The following is an 11,378-nucleotide window of genomic DNA, read 5'->3' as shown; positions in this document are numbered from 1 at the left end:
ATTGTAGTTATTAAAAAAATACTAGTTTCGGTTTTGATACAAAATTTAGACCTAGCCCAAGGTAGGACCTATTAGGTATTATGCCAGATGTTTCTGAACAATACAGGGTGAGATAAAAACAAGTAAAAAACATTAAATTCGGCAGGGTCGAACTTTTAATACCCTCCACTTTAGGGTAAAGGAAACATTAGAACCCATTATGACCCACAAATTCCAATTTTTAGACAAATTCATGGGAATATACCAAAACGTGGACCGATATATCTCATTTTCAATACCAACCATCCTAGATACAATAAAAATTGTTCTGCTAAATTTTGACGCTCTACGTCAAATAATGTGGGCTGTGTATCGTGATTTCAACAGACAGACGGACATCGTTAAATCGACTTAGAAGTTTATGCAGATTATGAATATTTTATTTTCAAATGTTATTGAATGAAAGCAAAAAATGTCGGAAATAGCATCAAATTTTAGAATAAGTTTAGATTTGTTCGAATTGGTCACCTTTGGCACGAATTATGGCCTTCAAACGGCCAATGGAGCCGTCACACGCTGCCCGAATGTTGCTCTGCGGTATTTTGACCCATTCCCGGCGAAGCGGGGGAGGTGATCGACACTTTAGTATTTTAAAGTGTCAATCTTGCTTTCCAAAATACTCCAGACAAAATAGTCCAACGGATTGGTATCCGGAGATTTTGGTGGCCATTGTGCGCTGGAAATGAAGCGAGTAACCTGTCAAAACCAAAATAAAGCAAATCTTTAAAAATTCGAATGAAAAATGCCGAATAAAAAAATTTTCTGCGATCATTTAAAAAAAATCACATATTTTTCTAAAGTTTAGCCAGAAAAAAATTACTCATTTTTTTTCTCCCACTGTGGCTCATTAATCCGTGTTGATATATTATTTTGTAATGCTCCGGAACATCGTAAGCAATGACAAAGCATTATAATCCTGTTTCTGTATGACGATACGAAGGTGAACTCGAATCAAATTTCGAATTCTCTGAGTATTTTTTAAACTAAATAAAAGTTACAAATGCAAGAAATGGGTTTTTGGAGTCTACAGATTCGTCATATAAAAAGGCCGTATATATTACTTTTCATTTCTTAAAATATTAAAACAAGACAAAAGTATTTGAAAAGACAGAGGGTAATTAAAAAATTGTAAAATTAACCTTTATAAATCTACATAAAGCATAAATATTTATCAGTCCTACAGGCTGATAATATACTTGTATCTTATTCTTTAATATGAGGGGAGATACTTGCACCTTGGTTGCCTAACCCATAACATCGTATAATTAACAATAACCACTCGTATTTTATTTAATTAACTTCATTTTAACTTTATTTGTTTTTTATTTCTCATTTATCTTTGTATTTTTTTCATGCTTTCTATTGTAATTCATGGAAATTCTAATTAAGAAAACATATTTAAAGTTCTTAGGAAAAATAATTCATAGTTTATAAATTATAAAAACAACGGTAGAGAATGTTGGTTGAGTTAGAGATAAACAAAATCAACTGATATATATATAAAGTGCTTTATTCTAAGTGTTTTATATAACTTAACTAGAGACTATTTATAAGCGGTTGATTTTGAAATATTGTTGTATTTTAGCTTTGTGGAAATTATTGTTGTTGTAAAACTTAATCAAATTTCACGGCTATTTCATTACACATATTGTTTTATATTAATTAATGTATATATATATTCTTTAAACATAGTGGGTGGTGGTGGGCATAATGTGAGGGGGTAGTAGGTAATGTCTAACACAAAATTGTTAACGTAATTTTGAAAGTAGTTCCAAACATTTTTGTTTTTCATTTATTTTTTAAATCTTTCGATTATGTATGACGCATTCCATCCATATTACAAATATATGTATGTACGTATGTGTATAATATTCAATACGTATAGCCTTAAGGAGGTAATTTTATTTTGTATATATGTATACTCTATATATATATCTCGAAACAAATAAATATATGTTTATATAAAATATTTGTAACCCCGGCTTTACAAAAAAATAAAATCATAAAAATAATAAAAATGTATAAATATTTCTAAACTTATTTAATGTTTTGTTGTTTTTTTCTGGTTGTTTTGTTTTTTTTACATAAAATTCAATGTATAATATTTTTGTATATAGTGGTGTAATATTCTCTCAAATACAAAAATATCATTAATAAGCGTTTTAGACTTGTTTTCTAATTTATGTAAATATTTGTCTTCAAAAAGCTGGGCGCACAAAAGGCCTGGCTTGTTTTGATTTGACTTTGAAATCAAAAACTGGTCTTTTTAGAGCCTTGCATGTTCACGTTTGACTTGTGAAAAGCTGTTGCTCGCTTAAGCTTCGCTTAAATCACAACAATTTGTTCGACTCTCCTCGTCCAGTATTAAACTATCATCGACAGCTTCAGTGTCGCTGGGATTCATGCCACCATGTGGATGTGGCGATGATGAGCTTTCGCCACAATTGGTTGCATAAACATGTGGTCTCTGTTGATTCGAATCATCTGTATCGGGATCACGTATGGAATTGAAAGCATTTCCGGAATTGGCATTTGGTGATGAAATTTCATCATTTGGAGGATATACATGACGGTGATAACTACCACCTGGCATGGCATTGCCATCACCCTCTAACTCAGCATCCCGAACACTGCCAAAAACTGGCGTGTGTGATGAACTTTTACGCATACTTGTGGGTGGAGACCACACCGTCTGGTAGAGGGGTGAGGCAAACACATACATGTGATTTAAGTATTCCATATCGTAAGAGGGCTGATATGAATCCGATTCCAGGGGATTGTAGTACTGCGAAGTTGATGGTTGATGCATTGGTGTCTGGCGACAGCTATAAGGACCTGATCCTCCTCCCGTATACTGTGGTGTATCATAGTTCTGTGATCTGGTTGAGGAGAGCAGAGGATACGAGGATTGCATGCCCGTAGGTCGTGGTGGCATTGTGGCATAAATTCCACGATATGCTTCAAATGGCGTTTGTGGATAATAGGCATCTGACCACCGTATATGACTTGGAGTAAAATCACCTTTGGCATAAAGCTGGAAATAACAAATTGAAGAATATTAGATGTAAAAATCGCATAAGATGAAAATGCGGAGTGATATATAAAAGCACGCTAATATGAAAAAGAAATGTTGGAATAAGGTACTGTTTTTTGTATGACGATTGCAAAGAAAAACGCCATTCAAAAATATGAATAAATCATTTGGAATGAAGTATTTCTTTCCAATCGTTATACAGATCTGATACTAAGTGCTTTTGGATATCTAGTATAAAATATACTTCATGAAACAATATTAAAATTTTAAAGTGTCATAATAGGGTAAGTGTGCCTAAGTTCGGCATATCCCAGTAGTCGGCACTTTTTATTTTTAAGCCCAAATAAATGAAACTATTATAACTAAATGTATTTTGTTTACTGCAAATATATTGTCAGCTATCTTTGTGCACAATTTCGCTAAGAAAAGATGAATTATTCTAATAAAAATTAAATTTTTGTCTGTGGTGGTCCTCAACAATTAATATTCTTAAGAAAAGTACAATAATGACGTCGAATCAGTTTAACTAAACAAAAATATTATATTTTAATGAATTAATTTATTATTATTATTAATTATTCTTACAAAAAAAATTGGTATGCCGACAGTTGGAAAATGTCATACCGACAATTGGCAAGGGGTGCCGACTACTGGCAAAAAAGCATTGTTTTAATAAAAGTACAAATTTATAAAATTTAATAAAAAGTTATTAAAACTTTATTTATTATTTCAAAAACTATACAAAATTTCGAATTTGAATAAATTAACTTTGTAATAATTGAAATGTTCCACTCAGAATGGTGAGAGATTAAAAACACAAAAATCCTAAAAGTGCCGACTACTGGTACACTTACCCTATGTCTTATCTCTGGCCATGGCAGCGGAGCTATTTTATAAACTAAAAGGTAGCTCATAAATTTTTTATCTTAAACCTTCCATTTCTTTAAAAATTTCTTATACGATTTATACGGCCCAACCTATTTCACTACAATTTCCTTATTCACCCTTATCCTTACCTGTATAGGTCGACTGAAACCTTTGCTCAAGTGTTTCGGTATGCCCAATGTATAGCTGTGACTGAAACCAACTTCAGAACTCAATAAATACTCATGGAATTTGTTGGGGAAGAATTCAATATTGTTGTAATTGTTATAGATTTCCTCCTGAAAAAGAAAAAAATTAAAAAGTTAATAAATTATGTCACATACCCCCCCATCCAAATATGTCACAACTCACCGTTAAATTCTTCTTTTTCTTATAGCTAGCCCAATTTTGTGCCTCCAAAATGAGTTTGCCACCCGGCCTCAGTTGATTGAACATCCGTTTAAAGGCCATTTTCAAACCGGCATCACCAAAATTCAAATGAATCCATTTGGTAACCGATAAACATAATATGAGATCATATTGCTGCGTATCATTGGCCAAGAGATTTTCATCTTTGAGTATATAATTCGTTTGACGAAAGAAAACATTTTGGGGAAATTCATTTTTCAAATTCGACATTTGTGTTCGAACATTGGTCGAAGAATTTTGGCTGTTCTGTTGCTTTGCACCGCCGCCGCCACCACCACCACCACCACTTGCTGGGTGTCCAGGTGTACTTTTGGTCGTAGTACTTACACTGGTTGTGGTCGAGGCAGGTGATTGAGATTCTAGATTTTGGGGGCTAGCCATTTTTGCTGAGGATTGGGTTATGCCACCATAGCACAGGGGAAATGATATGGGAAAGAATTCTGTGGCATCAAGTTTGTTACCGACTTGCTCCGTCGTTGCAGCGCCATGCGGATGGTGATGGTGGTGGTGATGATGATGGTGATGATGATGATGGTGGTGATGTGGATAATGCATAAGGTGGTGATGTTGGAAGTGGCCCCAATTCATGTTGTTGCGTTGCTGACTTATGTCCGTTCGATTCTTTTTCTTTTTACGCCTACGTCTTCCCGCCTTGAGTTTTACGTATTTGTCTTTATTTTTAACATCTGCTTCGGGAACTTCAACGTTTTCCTTTTTCCACGTCTCCACCGGTATGCGAACATACATTGCCAGATTTCTTCGCGCCCTGGCTATTAATTCTTTGTCTATATCAATACCCAAAATAGATTTGGGTGCCAATTTCCTGGCCACCGATATGGTCATGTGGCCAACATTACAGCCAATGTCCAGAATGTCTTTGTTCTTGAATAATTCCGGATATTGCATGAAAACTTGCAGGCGAATATCCATGAATTCATTTAAGTGTCTCAGACCAGCATAGCGATCATAGTTGCCATATCGATATTTGCTGCCGTCCGGTAGAAATTTGGGTTTGATGCTTTTGATGGTGGACACGGTCATAGAATCCATTTCCTTCTTGACATTTTCGGCCAATTTTAAGGCATTGCTGGCATCGCCTGTTTCATTCAAAAGGTCTGCCATATTGTCGCCCTCCCCAGCATTTATGGATGTGCCACCCGAAGCCGTACTCAGAGGACTACCAAGCAGAGCACTAAATTCTGATGTGGAATCTACCTTCATCAAATCGGGTGTGTCATCACGGGGTATTTCTGCAAAATAAAATCAAGGTTAATAAAAATATAACTTGAAAAAGTAGCCTCCGACTTACCCTCCACCAAAGCTTTGGCATTTTCTTCCACAGGACTTAGGTCTGCGGTGTTACTTTCGCTTATCGATCTGGAACGTCTGTTTGAGGATTTACGTGCACCCGAGGCTGTTGTTCTCGGTGGCCGTTTCCAAGCACCTGGCTGTGGTACAACGGGACTGACAATTTTGTCCATGGAATCATTGCGAAAATATTTCTAAACAGAAAAAGATACATTAGTTAAGACCATTCGTTAGACCCCAATATGACTCTCAACTTACCTTGGACTTTTGGGAATTGTTGCTCTCACTGATTTTACGTTTCCTACCGCCTCCACCACAACCTGTACTACTAACCACAGAATTGCCACATGAGTTGCTACCTGTGGTGGATATCAAATCCAAACGTAAATCTCGACATGCGCGCTCTCGAAACTCTCCAAAACTAATGGCTGTGGTGGTGGTGCTAACACTGCCAACCATACCAGCACCACTACTATCCATTGGCTCCTGTGCCAGTTGTGTTACGGGTGTCGGTGTTGGTGACTTGGTTTGTTGGCTCGTTGTATCCACATCAATATTGGCGACCTTTGTGTCAGCAGTGTTGTGTGAAAGTGAGAGCTGCTCTTGTGGTGAACATAAATTACGCTCTGGCCTGTCATTGTCGTCGTCGTCGCCACCACTACTACTGACGCCACCTTCGTTGTTTTGGTCTTGGCTTTTGTTTTCTGCCTCCAATGAAACCGAAAGCAAACCCTTTTCAGTTGATGACGAGGCATTGATCAGAGCACTTGGTGTAATGTCGTCGAGCGCATCTCCCAGAGTGCTGGTGGTCGAATTGCAAGAGTCATAGCGTTTACGTTTCGGTTTGCGATTCTTGCGATGGCGATGTTTGTGCGCTTTGCTGTTTTGAGCTCCACGGAGACCCAAAATGATGGCGCCACCCACACCGGCTGAGGGTAAACCCAAAATACCTCCACCAACACCACCGACTACGGCCCTCTTCATGGGCGAGGTTAGTTGTTTTTCATATTCCGTTGAGTCCACAGGATCCAACAGATGCAATGGATCGTGTATATTGGGCGGTATAATAACCTCTACCTTGGGCGGTGTGGTAATTGGCGATTGCCGTGGCGTGGTGGCCGGTGTGATTTTGATTGATGTATCGCCAGTTTCATTCTGTAGTGAACTCAAATTCAGCGGATCCGATATATTGCCTCCCAAGAGAAATTTTGTGGGCGGTATAAAATTGCCCTTTCGTGGCCTTTTGTCCGGCAAAAAGAACTTGGAACGTATGCAACAAAATTGTATTGATGCCGATGAATTGTTGGGGTTGGAGTTGTTGTTTAAAGCTTGATTATCCTTGCCCATGTGGCTGCCACAGCCATTTATGTGACAGCAGGACAAATTATTGGCATTGACGCCAGAACCACTGCCGGCATTGTTTCCCACGCCTGAACCCATTGTATTGTGTGCCGAACCAGCACACAGAATGTGATGATGGTGATGATTGTGATTGTTATGGCCGCCGCCACCACCACCTGCAGCACCGCCTCCTCCTCCTCCGCCGCCACCACCACCGCCACGATGCGATGGCAAAGGCTTTTTATGCAATGGTTGTTGCTGTGTCTTTAAATGGCCATGACCATAACCCAATTTATCGGCCGATGATAATGACAAGCCTAAACGGTTGTCATTAGGCGGCATATTTCCAATGCCACCTCCGCCGCCGCCGCCACCAGGGCCATGGTGATTGCTGCTGTAGTGCGGATGCGGATAATTGTGATAATAGTTGTGCCCTTGATTTTTCAAATTTTGAATATTTTCAACATCGGCTTTGGTTAAGCCGGGCTTTTCCTCAGCCATGGATTGGACATTGGGCGGTGAGGATGGATTGTTTGTGGTGGCAGCGGTTTGGGGACCACAACTGCCGCCGCCGCCACTGCCGCTGCTGTTGCTGGAACCAGTATTGTGTTTGGCAGTTCTGTTTTGGCGTTTATTCCAGCATTTGTTCTTTTTGTTGTTATTGAGACTTGAGGCGTTGGCTGTGGCAGTTACTGTTGCTGTTGTTGTCGCTGATGGCGTTGACGTTGAAGAGGAAGCTTTCTTATGTTTAACAAATTGTTGTGGTGCACGAAATTGATGATGTTGCTGCTGTTGTTGTGATTTTAATTTATTTGTTGCCAGGGGCATTGAGGCAGATGTCGGTTTTCCTTCCATATCGACAATTGCTGCTGCTGTTGCACCCTCAACTCTCTTATGGTCCGCCAGGTTGGCAACATGCATAGCAGGACTATTGTTTTCATTGCCCACTCTGGGTGAGAGGTTTTTTGACTGACAATCACCAGGATTGTCAAAATTGCTCACAGTATCCATTTTATGTTGTTCCAAAAAATGACCGAGCTATTGGAAATGCTAAATTACATTTTCCATGCAATGCAGAGCACAGGTATAGCACGGGACTGGGTGTGTGTGTGTGTGCGAACGTTTTAAAGCGTCAACGCTCTAGGTTTTGTTGTTGTTTACTTTTCAAATATTGAGGGAGAATAAATGGATTGCTGAACCTGCTCTCCCTCCTCCTGCAATTGGTTGTTGGTAGGGCTTTCCTTACTTCTGACTTTCAATTATAATCCTTTCAAGTTCGTCGCCGCACGTTCCTTCATTCACTTCCTCCGACGAAGGCAGTGTGGTGTTGTTGTTGTTGGGGAGTAGCCTTATGCAAATGACTGCGTACGTGTGCGTTTTATATGCCCCGCAGTAGTTGCTGAATCCTTTAATTCTTATGCTTCTTGTGTCTTATGAAGATGATATCCTGTGTGTTGTATGAATGAATCTGAAAGTAGGTAGGGAAGAAAGAAAGAAAGAAAACAACATGAGAATGGAGTGGAGCTCTTGGTATGAGAGAAAATGTTGATTATTTATAAAGTTTTATTGTAGCCTGAATTTAAAGTCAGAATACAGAGGTTTTTAATAAATAATGCAAGCATATAATAGCATGAGATGGGAGGGGGATGGGAGGTGAATAGGAAATAAGGAAAGGGAAGCATGTGTGCATGAAGGATCATAAACAACAGATACATGTGTGTGCTCATTTCTCCAGCAATGTTCTACAATCGCTAACATATGCATGCCTGGTTGGATGTATGTATAACATGTTTTCCCTCGTATTGTTTTAATGTTAAGTGGGAAGATAAAAAAAGTTCCGAGAAGGCAGGGGGCTTTCGGAAATTGCACAAATAAATTTGTGAATCCACATAAACCACAAAAACAAATTTAATAATCCTTCCGTAGCAAAAATAATGAAAAAAAAACAATAACCACATCTTACAAATGCAGACATGGCATTCTGGGACAAATACATGTAATTGTGGTTGACAGTTTTTGAAAAATTAATGCTAAAAATATCCGCTCATTGGCTTAAGGCATATCAGGTTATAGTCCTATGTAAAGTGACCTTTTCCACATTTATCTTTATAATTTTTATAGCATACTTTTAGAGGCCTTTTTTCATTGTCTAGGCAATACCTGTTTCTATATGACGATATGTTATGGATCGTCAAAACTTTATTGTGTACAATTGCCTGTTTTTCTCTCAGGATTCGAAAGTGAACTCGCCTAAAGTTGAGGGTACATACAGCTTGGCATCATGGCTAGACATATTAATGTCAAATTATAAAGGGAAACGAAGGCAGAATTTAGGTTAGGCTCTCGTATCCCTTTATGATATATCAAAAAATATGGCATGCGAACACTTCAAGCTGCTTATGTACACACACTCTTAAGTATTTATTTTTATAAAGTATGTCTTGGGGGCATTTCCCTTCCAATTAACTTGAAATCGAATAAAGATATGTTAGCTATATCCAAATCTGAATCGATCTCAATAAAATTGGGCAAAGGTATTTCTGAGCCGCGTTTGATATATTTCCTCGAATTTCGTTGTTACGAAGTGCATATTACGGCCGTGGAGAATAAATATAACAAATCGGATGAACAATATGTGTGGGAGCTATTGCTATATCTGCACCGAATTTCACTAAATTTGACATACTTGTTTTCAGGCTCAATTTGGTCGTAAGTGCCAAATTCCATCTCATTTGGGCAAATATTACACGTTTGGTGCACAATAAAAGGCAAATCGAGTGAAAATATATATGGGAGCTATATCCAAATCTGAACCGATCTCGATAAAATTTAGCAAAGGTATTTCTGAGCTATATTTGATATATTTCCCCAAATATCGTTGTTACAGAGTGCATACTACGACTGCGGAGGACCAAAATATGAAATCGGGTGATCAATATATATGGGAGCTATAGCTATGTCTGATTTCCATCAAATTTTGCATAATTAATTTGGTCGTTTATGCAAAATTCTGATATTACACGTTTGGTGCACAATTAAAGGCAAATCGGACGAAGATATATATGGCAGCTATATCTAAATTTTGACCGATTATCTCCAATTTCAATAGGGTTCGTCTTAGGGTCAAAGAAATGACTTGTGCAAAATCTCATCTGGATCGGGCAAAAAATGCGACCTGCACTTTGTTTACATAAATACATGGACAGACAGACGGATGGACATACATAAATCGACTCAGAATGTTATTCTATGCAGATCATCAAAAGGAACTATGGGTCTATCTTGTTTCCTTTTGCCTGTTACAAACAAATGTACAAAGACATAATACTCTGACCACCTGGTGGTTTAGGGTATGAAAATAAAATTGTGGAAAATTATGAAAAAATAAAACACTTTACATATGACTCTATCATATTTAATCTAGACTTAAATATTTAGCTTTTCACAACATGTTAGAGTCATATGTAAAGAGTCTTTTTTCATTATTATTTATTATTGTTTTTAATAGCATACTTTTAGACGCCCCCAGAATTAGAAAGGCTCTTAGGCACCCCTCACATATTTATGGTGCCCGTATAAATACACGCTATTCTCTTTAATATAAATATATCTGTTGTTGTTTTAATACCTTCCGAATAAATAGGGTAATACGTATTATTGCATGAATAAATACCTCATATGGAGGTCATAGTTATCATTATATCTACATCAACATCCGAGTTGAAAATCACTCTCACAATTTAACCAAAAATACCATAACGCTTCAAATTTTATTAAATATTAATCAAAATTTAAGCGTTTCTCCAAATTGAAATATTCGAAAAGCCTCAGAACGACGACACCTGTTACAAAAACTGTCATATGTTTCTGGTTATCTTTTTTCTTTTCATATTCACATATTTATGTTTCTCCATTAAACAGGGATTTAACTTTAACCAATACAAAACGATAAGCAAGCCAGCAACCCAACAACACCCATCCATCCATCCAATGCCAGGCTTGGGCAAAAGTGTTTAATGTTTGGATGGCTGTGACGGCGGTTGTCCTATCGCTTTAACGAGTTTGCATGTCTAGTGGTTTCAGATGTTTTCAACATAAAAATTACATGGATTGCACACATGGCGGCGGTGACACCTCATAAAAATACAAAAACAACAAACCAATAAAGATAACCACCGGCCAGCCATGGAGGGACAGACAGGTTAGCCATTCAGCCAGCCAGCCAGCAAACGCGACAGACAAAAACATAACTAGGAAACAAAGCGGACACCATTAGCCACATATGTGGTATGGGCACAAAAGGCCGGGATCCTTAACTAGCTTGCTTACATGAACAACTTGACCACGGCAAGACTATGGCGAC

At 37.9% G+C, this 11,378-nt stretch overlaps 1 protein-coding gene across 1 annotated transcript in view; it reads right to left on the bottom strand.

Moving 5' to 3' along the window:
• Nucleotides 1–1,700: 1,700 nt before the first annotated feature.
• The window catches only part of LOC101897270 (7SK snRNA methylphosphate capping enzyme bin3), a 28,521-nt gene continuing 18,843 nt past the window's right edge, over nucleotides 1,701–11,378 (bottom strand). The window contains exons 2-6 of the mRNA XM_005177946.4: nucleotides 5,933–8,483; nucleotides 5,676–5,868; nucleotides 4,310–5,616; nucleotides 4,090–4,236; nucleotides 1,701–3,073 (exon numbers count right to left, since the gene is read on the bottom strand). Coding sequence (XP_005178003.2) covers nucleotides 2,354–3,073; nucleotides 4,090–4,236; nucleotides 4,310–5,616; nucleotides 5,676–5,868; nucleotides 5,933–8,026 — 4,461 coding nt within the window. The 5' untranslated portion in view covers nucleotides 8,027–8,483 and the 3' untranslated portion in view covers nucleotides 1,701–2,353. The remainder of the gene's footprint in view (nucleotides 3,074–4,089; nucleotides 4,237–4,309; nucleotides 5,617–5,675; nucleotides 5,869–5,932; nucleotides 8,484–11,378) is intronic.

The sequence above is a fragment of the Musca domestica genome, unplaced genomic scaffold (genome assembly GCF_030504385.1).
Source record: "Musca domestica strain aabys unplaced genomic scaffold, Musca_domestica.polishedcontigs.V.1.1 58, whole genome shotgun sequence".
Taxonomy (NCBI): Eukaryota; Metazoa; Arthropoda; class Insecta; order Diptera; family Muscidae; genus Musca; species Musca domestica.
Note: the sequence above shows the minus strand (reverse complement) of the source record. Positions and strands in the feature narration are given on the sequence as shown.